The sequence below is a fragment of the Gorilla gorilla genome, chromosome 6, assembly GCF_029281585.2.
Source record: "Gorilla gorilla gorilla isolate KB3781 chromosome 6, NHGRI_mGorGor1-v2.1_pri, whole genome shotgun sequence".
Classification (NCBI taxonomy): Eukaryota; Metazoa; Chordata; class Mammalia; order Primates; family Hominidae; genus Gorilla; species Gorilla gorilla.
Window position 1 is genome coordinate 103,668,690 of NC_073230.2, and position 15,169 is coordinate 103,683,858.

General features: G+C 33.7%; 1 protein-coding gene across 2 annotated transcripts in view; it reads left to right on the top strand.

Moving 5' to 3' along the window:
• SEMA3D (semaphorin 3D) overlaps positions 1-15,169 on the top strand; it is a 191,827-nt gene that overhangs the window by 76,121 nt on the left and 100,537 nt on the right. For both annotated transcript variants that reach the window (XM_019030326.4, XM_063708657.1), the window contains one exon: positions 13,106-13,266. In XM_019030326.4, the coding sequence (XP_018885871.1) occupies positions 13,106-13,266 (161 nt within the window). The remainder of the gene's footprint in view (positions 1-13,105; positions 13,267-15,169) is intronic.

Genomic DNA, 15,169 nt, shown 5'->3' on the forward strand with positions numbered 1-15,169 from the left:
TATAGTATAGAAGTTGTTAAATGAAAAAAGTGAAAGGAAAGAGATAATCAGTGGTGTCAAAGTCAGCTAATATGTCTAGAGAGATGACAACTAAAAAGTAACTTAAATTTAACAGAGCTCACTGTTGACTTTGATAAAAGCAGTGTCTGAGTGTGCCAGCCAAAGCCCGATTAGGATGGATTCTTGAGAACATGGGACTGGAGACATTGACTATAGATAATTCTCTTAAGGAAATTTTTGACAATTGTGACATAGGCAGTAGCTGGAGAAGCAAAGAGATCAAGAGACTTGTTTTAATGCAAGAAATAACAGCATATTTGTATTTTAATTGAAATAATCTAGAAGAAGAATAATTGGTGATACAGGAGACATGCCGGATAATCTACACCTTATTGAAAACAGTATTGATGAGATTATTTTTCCTAAAAACAGGGTACATTTAGAACATGTATTAATAAAAGTGGCTTATTTTGCATAATAAATGCATCTTGTTCATTATCAGTTGCAACTGTTATCTAGAAGGAAAGCTAGGTTAAACATAAAGTTTTCAAGGAGGAATGTTTAAGCATGATATGATACAGGCTGTAGGCACTAATATGTTTAGGAGATTAATATGTAAAGATTTGGAAACAGAAATCCAGAAAGATTAAATAATAATGCTAGGGTCAGATAAGTAGACAATTTAAAAAACTGATGTTCAGATCTAAGCCGACTTTTTTTTAGTAAAATAGTGTTTGTATTATTAATACAACTTACCTGTATGCAACCCCTTTATATGATAATAATTGAAATCCATTTAACATTGTATATGGAACATTGTTCTAAACATTATTGGTCTACGGAGCTTCACAGAGTGGTGGAAGTGACAAAATAATATAAGGTAATATATGATGCACTATTGCCATGCAAACATACAAGAAGCCTTCCTGGAATTAAGAAGATACATAAAAATCACTAAGGGCTACAGTGATCATCTATGTACTCCTGGCAGGGTAAAAGAGAGCTCGGCCTTGAGGCACTTGGGTTGTGTCTTTGTTTTTTGCATAAATGTGGAAATAATTTTAGAAAGGGCATGGTTTGTCTAAAGGCAATTTTTATTGGGATAAAATCCAGTCAACTATCTTTTGGTGGAAAACTCTTTTGAATAGATCTTGTAAGATCTTGGTTTACTATTCTATAAACTATTGAGGAGCAAAAGTTTTTACATGCAACTGCTCATTTCATAATTCAACTTCCCTAAATTTGTCTCTAATTTCTTGAGACTTATTAAAGGAATTTTCACAGTGAGATTTTTCCATACATGTGTATGAATATAAATTCAATGACAGTTTTAAAAATAATGTCATTAGGTCTTTTTTAAACAGATTTCAAAAACACTTCTCTGATTTCTTAAGAACTGTAATATACAGTTTGCATTTTTGTAATAATCCTTTAAACATACTGCTTTAATCCAACTAATTCAAAAGAGGCATAAATTAGAACAAAAGTCCTTTTTATTTATAAAGATGGTCATAAAGGGGTTATTTGACTAAAGCCACAGTGAGCCAGAAACATTTTGGAAATTAAAATAAATACTTCAGTAATCCCGACGGAGTGGTGAAGTAGAAGAAGCAATAGAAGTGAACCTGTCGGAATATTCAGTGGAAATATAAGTAGAGACCTTTTGAAAAAGAATCTTGTTTAAGTAATGCTAAACATTAAAATATAAAATATAGCTGTAATGGGTGATGGTGCTTAGAATTAGAAGATAAAGATAGGTTTGAGCTCTTCTTGTGACATGAACAGTCTATGTACCGTTAGAATAATTAATTGTCTTTCTGCGTCTGGGTTTTCTCATCTGGAAATTAAGTTCTTCTTGGGGATCAAATTAAATAATAAATGGGAAAGTTCCTCAGATGTTACAAACCACAAAATGGAGGTTGTGACAGATTTCAAAGACAGACCATACATGTTTTTAATTAACTGAAGGAATATATGAAGAAAATTTAAGGTATTTAAGAATATAATTGTAGTTGAGCATCTTGGGTAGAATTTTTGCTACCACAGATAACAGCAAAGATATTTGAAATGAAAGTCTACAATGCGTCCTCATCTTGACACCTTTTTTTTCCAAGTAAATGCATGTTAAATTATTGTACTTCACTTCTTTGTATGAAAAAAAAGCTGAGGGGAAAAAGCTTATATATCATTGGTTTAAACTAAACAGGTCATTGATCACGTCTAGCAATTAAGGAATAAGCTAGTTAGGGATGTACAAATTTGACCAATTTAGAACTGTAACAGAAAAAAATACTTTGGCCACATTGCATAAATTAACACACACCATGAGGTAAAGGTTTGAGAGAAATTCTAGTGTGAGGAAGAATGAAGGAATTCAGCTCTTTAATGCAGGCAAGCTGAGAATAACAGGGGCACAGTGTATTTTAAACCTTTCTACTCCAGGTGTGGTTCAAGCTGCAGTAGTATCAGCAAAATCTGAAAACTTGTTTGAAATGCAGAATCTCAGACATGCTCTGTGACTTCTAAACAAAAATATCTGTATTTCAACAAGAATCCTCGCATGCATGTTACACCCTGAAAAGTAATGTTCTAGGGATCCCCCTGATTCATGTGAGAATATGAAGATTAGAAAAGGAACCCCTTGTGACTGCAAAGCATTGTCACAATTCGGTCTCTAAATAGCACATTAACTTCTCTAAATTATTAATAAGATGGCAATAAATCCTGATTTAGATCATAGGTAGATAAACCAAGGCAAACAAAAATCAATAGTTTAAAATATTGTGAGTTAAAGCTTTATTAGACTTATGTATAAGAGGTGCTGTTGAAATACAGAAATGATTTAGACATTATTCTTATCTTCAAGGGCTTCTAGTGTTTTTAAGGGACAAGATAAATAGACAAAATAATTGCAAAAATACCAGTGCCACAGTATAAATAAAACCAAAATTTTAAAATTATTTAGAAGAATTTGGATATGAAATTGAACTTTGAGCACTGGAGGAAGTTTAAAATTTATTCAATGAAGCATATGTTGGTATTGGAGTATTTTCATCATGAAATTGACCTAATTTAATTGTGATTGGGGGAAAATAAAATAGGCAGCATCACGTGGGAGAGACTGGTGGGAGAGCAGGTGTAGCAAAAGATAATTTATGAACCTGTTACAGTAATTTAGAGAAGTAGTAATATGGCGGGCAGTAGGAATAAATATATTCAAGAAGGGAGAATAGAAAACTTGCTTGATATAATCTATAAGGCTTTAAATTTAGCTGGATGTTGTGTGAGGGGGTTAAACAGACTTAAAGTGATGGATTATATAAACAGAGGAAAGAAGAGTAAGGAAGAAAAACTAAAAGTGATTCAGAAATGTTGAGCCTGAGGATTAGATCATTTCATTGAAGTCATTAAAATCAATGAGATCAGGTGATTGGAGGAAAAATTGACAATACGTAGCAAGCTGTGGCAAATTCTAAACTGCAACACTTGGGAGAGATGATGGGGTTGTGGGTGTGTATTTTGAAGTCATCAGCAGAGAACTAACAATTTATGGGAGAGAAACTAAGGAAGATAATGTAAAAATGGAAAGCATTTTCTCATTGCTTGTACCTGCTGAATAGTACCTGAAATCGAAGAGAACAATATTACATGATGATATTTTTAAATTTCGCTCTTGAAAGTGTTTGTGCAAGTTCTGATGCAAATTCTCTGCACACCTTTACCAGATGATGCTCCTTGGGCAAGTGATTAAGAACTTCCATCTGGAGAAAACCTAGAGAAAAGTCTCACAGATGATTGACATTTATTTGTTTCAGATGAAAAGCCAAACTGAGATTTTCTTGAATCTATGAAAATTGAATTTTAGATAAAATGTCACACTGAGTGCCCAGTATGAGCAATGATCAATGATCAGTTTTACATATATATACACACACACATATATATTCTGGCAAATTATTTTAAATTTCATAATACCAAGAGAGAGGGTGTGATTTGAACAGCTTCCAAGAAAAAGAGAAGACACATTCAAAGTCTTGGAAATACAAATGGTGATATGGTGTGACTGTGTTGCCACCCAAACCTCACCTTGAATTGTAGTTCCCATAATCCCCATGTGTCCTGTGAGGGATCTGGTGGGAGGTAATTGAATCATGAGGGCGGTTTCCCCCATGCTTTTCTCCTCATAGTGAGTGAGTTGTCATGAGGTCTGATGGTTTTATAAGCATCTGGCATTTCCCCTGCTTGCACTCATTTTTCATCCTGCTGCCCTGTGAAGAGGTGGCTTCCACCATGATTGTAAGTTTCCTGAGGCCTCCCCAGCCATATGGAACTGTGAGTTAATTAAACCAGTTTTTCTTTATAAATTGCCCAGACTCGGGTATTTCTTCACAGCAGCTTGAGGACAGACTACTACAGATGGCATGAGACATCTCAGCTGTGACGGTCACAATTGAGAAGTTTCACATATGCCTTTTAACATTATTTTTTGATATACATATACTTGATTTTAATAGAATTAATTTTATAAAACAATATTGTTATAAAATAATTTATCTGTTTTATATTACACACATAACTTTTTGCTTTATTCCTTAATTTATAGTGATCTTAGTTTGAGGAATTATTTGTCTTGTCATATTGTCGTATTTGTCTATTATTTGGAGTCAATAATAGATGTTGTATTAAGACCTCCCGATGTTTTCTACATTAAATTTATATACTTGATTGAAACAAATACCAAATATGTGTGACATGGCATTTAATTTTAAACATTCTTTGTAACTTGAAGAAGGAGAAATTATGAATAACTTGAAGGAAGCTATGAAGCAATTGTAAAAGTAGTATCAATCGTGCTCAGAATGATACTGTCAACTTTTTTCCAGGAAGTTTATTCCATCGTGACATTGCTTTTCTGGAAATGTACTAGATATTTATAATACTAACTTTCTTACAGGTCAATAAGAAAAAAGATCCCAGCAAAGCTTTTGAAAATTTAAAAGGACTCATTCAAAGTATGAATTTACTCCTTAACTATAAATGATAAATCTCACAATGATGGATTATATAAAGCATCCACTATTGAAAGCTGGCCAAATAAGAACAAAATGTAATTTAAAAGTATGGATGTGATAGAAATGTGACCATGTGTAATTGCCACACTCCTACTCCACAACCTGTCTTGGCAAGAACACAGACCCCATGACATAATAAGCTTAATTTGTTTCTAATTTATGTTTCCCTATGTGATATCATCTGTTTTATTATTGATATAGATAATGTTCTAAGACCTAATGAACAGAATGATCTATAACATTCCATCACAGAAAAGCAAGAGAATTTGATTTGTTTGTGTTCTTTCTGATTTGGACTTGCATTTGCAAGGAAATAATGGTTAGTGTGGATAGCTTAATGATATCTAAGAGAGCATAATAATAACATAATATTCACCTGCAATTTTGAAGCAGTCTTTTGTAGGGCTTTTAGGTTTGACTAATATTTTTTCTTTATATGCTTTGAACAATTAGCTTTAGAGACGAAATGTACACAGTGGAGAATCATAGGTATTTTTGTGTTGCTAGAGGGGAATTATGAGTTATCTTGATAAACAGAACGTTTTCACATGATCTCAAGCCTCAGAAAGCATATTGGAGGTCAGCTGATGCCAGGTTAAGATGAGCTAATTTTCCCAATGTTAAATCTAAGAGAGAATCCATGCCTTGCCTTGGACAAAAAGCTGTAGTATTTCTGGAAGTTATGGGCAGAAGCTTTGAAGGCACTCCATAGAAATGATGCTCTGATACTAACTCAGCATAAAAAGCCCTGGAACTTTAGAGATCAGAGGAGAAATGCTGAATTTAGGGGGAAGGCAGAAATAGAAAGGATGCTGAAAGGCTTAAAGAGAAACGTTTTTACTTACACAGCTTTGTAGAGAATACATTGGAGATCTGACTGTACTAAAGAAACATGAGAATAGCCCTACTGATAAAACTGCTATTTCCTGAAGGAAAAAGAAAAGTGGGTAGGGCAATAATTTGTGCTGAATATCCTGAGATGGCAGGTAAAGGTGACTGTATTTTGATCTGGATCTATTTTTAGTTGTGAAGTTTCTCTGCTGAGGAATTTTACTCCCTAGATTGGAATACATTGGAACTTAAGCTTCTCCAAAGCTGATTTTCTTTTTAGCCCCATGAATTTCTGTCTTTCATAAAATGTTCTTTAAAGGATGTGGGAAGCATTTTTTTTTCTTTTCTTTTCTTTTCTTTTTTTTTGTTTTTTTTTTTTTTTCAATCTATGTAGTCTTCTCGTGAGAGAAACTGACAACTCCACCCAGTTCGGGATCTCTGGCAATAAATGCAGGATTTCAAGGTTATAGGATCTTGTTCATTTAACACTCAAATACTGAGGAAGTCTGTGTTGCTTAATCCTAAATTTATTAGATTCAATATGACTCACCACTCCCTTCCTTTCTGGGGTGAAGAGGAAGAATATAGACCATCGGGTCAAATGTTTCCCCAGGCTGAATGAACAATTGTATTAAGGGACACTAAAAGGGAGATACAAAGAATTATTTTTAGAACAAAAGTATTTCAAATAAGAGCAGAGATTACCTAATCCTTATCCTTCCCCTTAAATAGCAGAGCATCTGGCTATCAATTAGGAGATTCATTTTATTAGGCTTGCTAAAGGAAATATAGATAAAAAGATATTTCCATTTTACTATTAGAGATACTTAATGGTCTACTATGTTATATGGTTGTCCTTTGTCACAAGTATATTTTCATTTTTGTTGTGGATGAACATTTTCTCTCCACTAGGCTGTGAGTTCCATGAGGACAGGAGTGTGTCAAACTTCTAATCAACGTCTTTCCAGCATGTGCAGATACCTGGTGTTCTTAGATGAGTCAGTCATTGCCTGCAAAAGTCACATTTTGGGAGGGTAGTGACTCACTTTCTTGTGCTAGCAATCGGAAATTATTTTAAATATGATTATTAACTACATGTGGAAAACATATATTTTTCCCTGTGACTTCTGGTAAGATATAAAGAGGTGTTAATAAAGACAAATGAAGAAACTCTTCAAAAAATGCACACATACATACAAACGTGAAAATTTCATGTTGTTTATATGAAATTCGATCCTCGGAACCATTTCATTGTCCCATGGTGGTTTACTGATACTGGGTCAAGAACATCTTCTCTGTGTCATCCATCCATCAAAATCCGTAATATGCAATGATTTCTATATTTAAGCAAGTAGATAAATAAAAAATCGTGTCCTTGCTTCATTAATTTTGGAAATAATGAGATTGTAGATTTTTCCAAAACTGTGTTGTTAGAACAAAAGTGGGAATTTGAACATCTGGGTGATTAAGATTAGAAACTGGAAACAAGGTAATAGGAGAATGCACTGCTAAAAGGAACAGTGAAAAAGAAGAATTATGGTGGATTAGGTCAAAGGTTTGGGGAGATAGAACAAAGGAGTTATTTAGGACCTAGAGGTAAGTGCTGCTGACATCCCGAGGAAGGGTGGGGCTGTTTAACCAAGCACAGAGCTGGCCTCCTCTCAATGGCACGTGTGAAGCAACACAGTCACCCTCTTACCCAAGGGGAAAGATAAAAAAACAAAGTTCCTGTCCAAAAAGCTTTAAAACTATGGACAATCTCAAAAATCGCATGCCCAAGAATTTCCAGTTTAGAATTTTTTTAAAAAAGCTCTGAAGTGTATTGCCAAATTATTATTCTTCAACTTTGATGAGTTTGAACCCAGCAGAGCCAGCATCCATTTCTGATTTATGAAATCCACTGAGTGTCTTAGCTTTACATGTTAAGATACAGGCTCTAAAATTACAATTTTTTTTTCTGTTTTGGTTGATAATCCTGTGGAAACAAAAATGACTTTGCTTGGTTTGGCAGGAATACAAGAAAGATAAGCTGGTTGGAAAAGAGGGAACTTGTTCCAATCCCTGTCCCATAGTCTTTTCATAATGTGTGCATCAGCCTAAGAAATTTTAATATGTAATGCCTAAATCTAATTATTTAATTTGGCTACAATGAATTGTTGAAGGATGTTTAATCGTTTTGCTGCTAGCATTGTCACAGGGCAATATTAAATCATTTGGAAATGATAATACCCCAGGTTAGTCACTATTTTTTCAGCTGTTTTTTCTTGTCAAGTTGGTTTGAAACTAAACCCCATAGAATTGGTTATGATGAAAGAAAATAAAGCAAGTGGCTATATCAACTTTATATTTATTTTTCTCACTGTGTAAGTAAAGACAAAAAAATGACATAAACAGCTCTTAAACATTTTCCTCCTCTCATTGCCGTAATTCAGAGACTCACCATGTTTCAGAACCTCTGGATAGTCTTCCTGACCCCACCTTTCCCCATTGTCATCCACTTGAATAATTTAGCCAGACTTATCTTTGTAACACTCAGCTATAGTTGTCGCCACTTTTCTGAATAAAACATTTTAGTAGCTTCCAATCACCTACATAATAACCAAAATCTTCAACCTGCCATCGTAGGCTGTAATCATCTAGATGCTGGCTTTATGTCTAGTCTCACTTATTTCCACCCAACATAGTCCCTATATTTCAGCAGAGCACTTTTCCTCAGTCCTACAAATAATTATTAAGCACTGAATTTGTCTCAGACTCTGAGCTAGGTGCTGGGAATTCCAAGATAATTACACCATGGTCTTTGCCCTGACAGAGGTCACATTCCAGAGTAGGAGACATAGTAGAAGTGCAGTATGTACATGCAACCTGGAGTAACATGTGCTCCTGTACAGCCTAGTGTTCATTCTGCCTGGAACAAATTTTTCTTTATGTGTTTCCTCTCAAAATTCTATCTGTCTTTCAAGGCTGTGCTCAAATATCACCTACTTTTAGAAGGTGATGTATAATTAATTATTTGAAAGTTTTAACATTTTATATATACTTCTATTAGAATTTATTTCACGTGTGTTGTGTTTTATATACATAACTGTTTCCACGCTGATCTGTGAGCCCCTTGCAGACAAGGCTCACTAATCTCACGACCTTAACCCCATACTCAACACTTAATACACACTAAATGCTTATAAATATTTGTGGATTTAATAGCATTTTAATATTATTCCATTATCATAAAAAATGCAGAGATGTTCTTATCTTACTAATTCTGATTTAATGGAAGATAAGATACATGCTTTTTAAATATATCTTATTTGGCCCAAAGTAGAGTTTAATAATCATACTCAAAACAATATTTATTGACTTTTCCTATCTACCAAGCATGGTTCTAAGAACTTTATATAAATTACCTCCTTGAATCATCATGAGAACTATATGAGTTGGGAAATATTATGATTTCCTTTTTATACATTTGGTATAGACTTTTAAAAATACATCATTATCATTATAATGACTGATAGATACACAGCACTTACTACGTGCCAGACACTATTCATAATGCTGATCATGCATTAACTCGTTTATTCCTCACACCAACATGGCTTATCACATCATTTCTGGTTTTTTCCTCACTTTACAGATGAGGAAACTGAGACACAGAGAGGTTAAGTGACTCATTCTAGATGGCATAGCCAGTGAGTTGGGAGGCAGGATAATGCCCTGGTGGCCTGAACCTAAAATTCATATTCTTACTCATTATGAGAAGTAATATTTCATTTTGTAATTAACAATGCAATGCATGGTTCAAAATAATTGAATATTATTCATAGGCACTTGAAACAATAAGGATTTCGATTATATAAACTATTTACTCTACTAGTTGGGTCAAAATAAACCCCTGGGAATGCTTTTACATACTTTTGATTTTGCTGATTTCAGTCTTTGTTAAATAAGGGAAATTGCATGGAAGACATAGAATTGCCTGATTGAAATAAGGTTTGTGTGAAATGCATTTTCTTGTTAAGGCTTTAGATTATATTTGTTTACCTTTTATCTTGGTTCCATTCTTCTCAGTTCTACTTTACAATCAGTATGGCATATTTGTTGGATATTATCCCTGCATTCGGAACTGCTAAAAAATATTACACCATTGGGTCTCTAGTCTGAAAAATGATTGAAGTTGTATTTAGCTTAATAGAAAAATAATTAGTATCAGTTTCAGACTTCTATCCAATACACAAAGCATGATCCATAAATGTTAGTAAGACATTTATGTTCAGTAAAGTCACGCTCATTTGAGATTTCAAATATCATGTCTTCTTCAGCATACTGCCTTTTGCTTTGTAAAAAACTAAGATAAAACCCAGCTTAGAAACTAAGAGAAATAACATTTAACCGTTATAAAGTAGAAAAAAAGAAGGAAGGATATGCTAAAAAAAATGAAATAATAATAAAGCCCATTGTTGATAGACGGAATATATGGCCATTATATTTAAGGGACTCAAATATCATTTTTACAGAGGTTAGAACTGCCATGATACTTTTTAGAATTACCTTAGTGCCTATATCCTAGACATTATCTTTTTTTATCTTTCTCATCAATTAATAATAGGCTACTTTTAAATAATGAATTGGTTAAAAGTCAGATAGCATATAATGGGCTTTAATAAAATGATGAATATTATTACCTTATTAGCATTCAGTATTCTAGGATTTAAAAAATAAGATAATATCGTAAGTACTTGAGGTAAAATCTAGTGAAAGGATTTGGATAACTTATAGGAGTCTGTGCATATCACAATTATAAATAAAACAAAGAATTGGGACCTAAAGAGAAGTGTCAAAAAAAAAAGAAAAATCAACACTGCAGACTCCAATTCAATTATCAACTGTGCTGCTACGTAGTTTTGTAACTTTAGGGCATGTGACTTCACCTGAAAAGGATTAAAGAGCTTCATTTGTATAACTATGCATTTGCATTAATTTAATTTCAAGGTCTATTCTAGCATTAAATTTTTGATATCATTACTGGATTACTGGTTCAGGGTCATATCTCTTTCAGAGTACATTTTCTGGGATTCAGTTTCTTTCTTTACATCTTTCTGCACATATGAAATAGAAAAAGTTCAATTCTCCAAACACAGGCATCAATCTAAATACTATCAAAATTAGGATGGGCAAAAGACAAGCTGCAGACTGGAGATAATATCTGCAAAAGATATATCTGATGAAAGACTATAATCCAGAATATACAAAGAACTATTGAAACTCAATGATAAGAAAACTAACAACCTAATTTTTAAAAATGGACAAAAGGCCTTAACAGACATCTCACCAAGGAAGATATACAGATGGCAAATAAGCATATGAAAAGATTCTCCATATCATATGGCATCAACAAAATACAAATTGAAACAATAAGATACTGCTACACACCTATTGGAATGGCCAAAATCGAAAACACTGATACCACCAAATGCTAATGAAGATATGGAGCAATAAAAATTCTCATTAATTGCTAGTGGAAATGCAAAGTGGTATAGACACTTTGGAAGGCAATTTGGCAGTTTCTCACAAATCTAAACAGAAGACCCAACAGTCATGCTCCTTAGTATAATATTTACTCGACAAAGTTGAAAACTATGCGTATTAGTCCATTTTCACACTGCTGATAAAGACATACCTGAGATTAGGTAATTTATAAAGAAAATGAAGTATAATGGACTCACAGTTCCACATGGCTGAGGCCTCGCAATCGTGGCAGAGGACAAAAGTCCTGTCTTACATGGTGGCAGACGAGAGAGTGAGAGCCAAGTGAAAGGGGTTTCCCCTTATAAAACCATCAGCTCTCATGAGACTTATTCACTACCACGAGAACAGTATGGGGAAACCACCCCCATGATTCAATGATCTCCCACCGGGTCCCTCCCACAACATTTGGGAATCATGGAAGCTACAGTTCAAGATAAGATTTGGGTGGGGACACAGCCAAACCATATCACTATGTCCACACAAAAACCTCCACACAGGTGTTTATGGCTGCTTTATTCATACTTGCCAAAACTTGGAAACAACGAAGATGTCCTTCAGTAGGTGAAAATTTAAATAAACTGTGGTACATCCAGGCAATAAAATATTAGCACTAATAAGGGATGAGCTATCAAGCCATGAAAACATGGAGCAAACTTAAATGCATATTACTAAGTGAAAGAAGCCAATCTGCAAAGGCAACATATGTATGGTTTAAACTATGTGACATCCTATAACGAGCTAAACTTTGGAGACAGTAAAAAAATTAGTGATTGCCAGGGGGAGTGGTGGGGGAGAAGGATGAATAGGTGGAGCACAGACGATTTTTAAGGCAGTGGAAGTAGTCTATATGATACTACAATGGTTGATACTTGTCATCATTCCTTTGTTGAAATATATAAAATATACAACACCAAAATTAAACCCTAAACTATGAAGTTTGGATGATTAATATGTGCCAATGTAGGTTTATTGATTGTAATAATTATAACACTGAGGTGGGGGATGTTGATGATGGGAGAAGCTATGAATGTGTGGGGCAAGAAGTATACAGGAAATTTCTGTATCTCCCTCTCAGTTTCGCTATAAGCCTAAAACCGCTCCAAACAAAGTGTATTTTTTAAAAAGTAGAAAAAAATTCTAAGAGATTTATGACACACTTGATTTGATGTTTACTTTGTATACATTAATTAATTTTATAGATTTGCAAATATTAATATATATAGATGCTTTAAATGATAATTTAAGAATGTGAACACAGGGTTGTAAAATATTTCATATTTAATTTTTTGTATATTTACATGTTTTTTATTCATTTTAATACTGTGTTTTTCACACATAAATATTGTGTTAAGGTACAAATATAATATATTACATCTATTTCTAAATAATTATGTTGAAAACTGTAATTACATATAGCTATATTGGCCCTTTTATGCTGTATGTATTCATTTACAAAGTGGGACAATATGTATATTTAGGCAAGTAAATATTTTGCCTATTACTAATTCTTTCTTTCTCTTTCTTTCTTTCTTTTTTCTTTCTTTCTTTTTCTTTCCTTTTCTCTCTTTCTTTTCTTTTTCTTTCTTCTTCTTTCTCTCCTTTCTTTCTCTTTCTTTCTCTTTCTTTCTTTCTTTCCTTCTTTTTTCTTTCTCCTTTTTTTTTTTTGCTTTCCATAGACTTGCTGCTTTCAAATAGCTGTATTCCCTTTTTGGGTTCATCAGAAGGACTGGATTTTCAAACTCTTCTCTTAGATGAGGAAAGAGGCAGGCTGCTCTTGGGAGCCAAAGACCACATCTTTCTACTCAGTCTGGTTGACTTAAACAAAAATTTTAAGAAGGTCAGTATATTTATATATACATTTGGTTAAATTCATTTACTTTCATCTCTCTTCTTCTCCCGTTTTGTTTTGCTTTGTTTTAAGGGACACAGTGTCAAATGCAGTGCATCACATACATATCAAAAAGTAGCATAAAGAATGTATTGCCTCTGATACACATTCTGGATTTTTATGGATTTAAGTACATATGCATGTTCTTTATTTAGAGTGAATAAATATAATAAAAGCTTTGAAAATATAAATGAAAACATCAAAAATTAGTTAATATACACTAGGCCATATAATAGAAATGGAAAGTTTGAGACTGAAGAAATGACAAATTAGTTATACATCAAGAATGAATATTTATATCCTAACAATAGTTGTAAAATTAAATTTTATTAACTTTCAGTTCACAAATAAGCATACTTTCAAATGATAATGTGGCTATAATAACAAACACGATACTGCTTTTTCCACACTCTCATTTCACATCTGAACAGGTTTCTCCTACAAGTCAATCACTCTCAGCAAGTAAAGATAAATAATTCCCCAACTATGGGTTCATTAAGACAATCTCACCATGACAAAGAAACATATACTAGTACTTTAAAATTCTTAAGGCAATTACTACTATGTCCTACATTTTCAACCACCAGTGTGAAACCCGGAGGAAAGGGTGCCACACTTTAGACATTGTCTATTAACTAGTACTTTAGCAAATATCAATATCTATGCAAGCAGAGATAGATGCTAAGACTGGCAGAGATTGAATAGCTGATAAGATTACATAATATCAGATCTCTTCTGCATCTTTGAAACATCTTCTATTGTCTTTTTAACCCATCTTTGTCAGAAGTATTGAAAAAAAAAGATTAGGAGCAGTTGCACGGTTTAAATCCAATAGTTACCAATATCGAGTTCTTCTTCTTCAAAGAGAATTATTTATAGGCCATCCTAGGACTTTGGACTTTGAAGCTACATACAGTATTAATCTACAATGACCACTTTAACCCTCTAATTGTGAGATTTAATAGCCAAATATCAGTTGTTCAATTATTTTAGAATCATTTGTTCTCAGGGCTTTAGTCTACACAAAATATTTGTCTTCATATGTAGCAATATTACTTCACTTCTGAAATAGAACAATGATATTTGGTTTTTAGTCAATTAACTTTTAAGTAATTCTTTCACACATTTTTAAGGCCTACCAAAGGAAAAGGAGTTATTTCTTATAAAGGCTCATACTTAATAAAGAAATTATTTCTGCAAATGTATACACATACATTTCATGTAATCTGTGTTTTTGGATGAAAAAATGAGGGCTAAAATACTGCTAGCAATTGTTTTTGACTTCTGTTAATCCAAACACACTAAAAAACTCATATGATTATCTTTAAAAAAATTAAAGTTATCTGGTAGCCTGGATATTGTTTAACATAAAATAAAATAAGCAGTTGATTATGTACTAGAATTTGAAAGTTTGTCCCCCATTCTAATCTAAAATTATAGCTCCATTCCATTTTTTTCTTAAGGCTGTATTTTTTTCTTCAGGAATTTCTTTTAAAAATACTCATACTCCTGGGCCGGGCGCGGTGGCTCACGCCTGTAATCCCAGCACTTTGGGAGGCCGAGGTGGGCGGATCACGAGGTCAGGAGATCGAGACCACGGTGAAACCCCATCTCTACTAAAAATACAAAAAATTAGCCGGGCGCAGTGGCGGGCGCCTGTAGTCCCAGCTAATCGGGAGGCTGAGGCAGGAGAATGGCGTGAACCCGGGAGGCGGAGCTTGCAGTGAGCCGAGATTGCACCACTGCACTCCAGCCTGGGCGACAGAGCGAGACTCCGTCTCAAAAAAAAAAAAAAAAAAAAAAAAAAAAATACTCATACTCCTAGTACGAGCCAATTGATGGCATCAAGTAA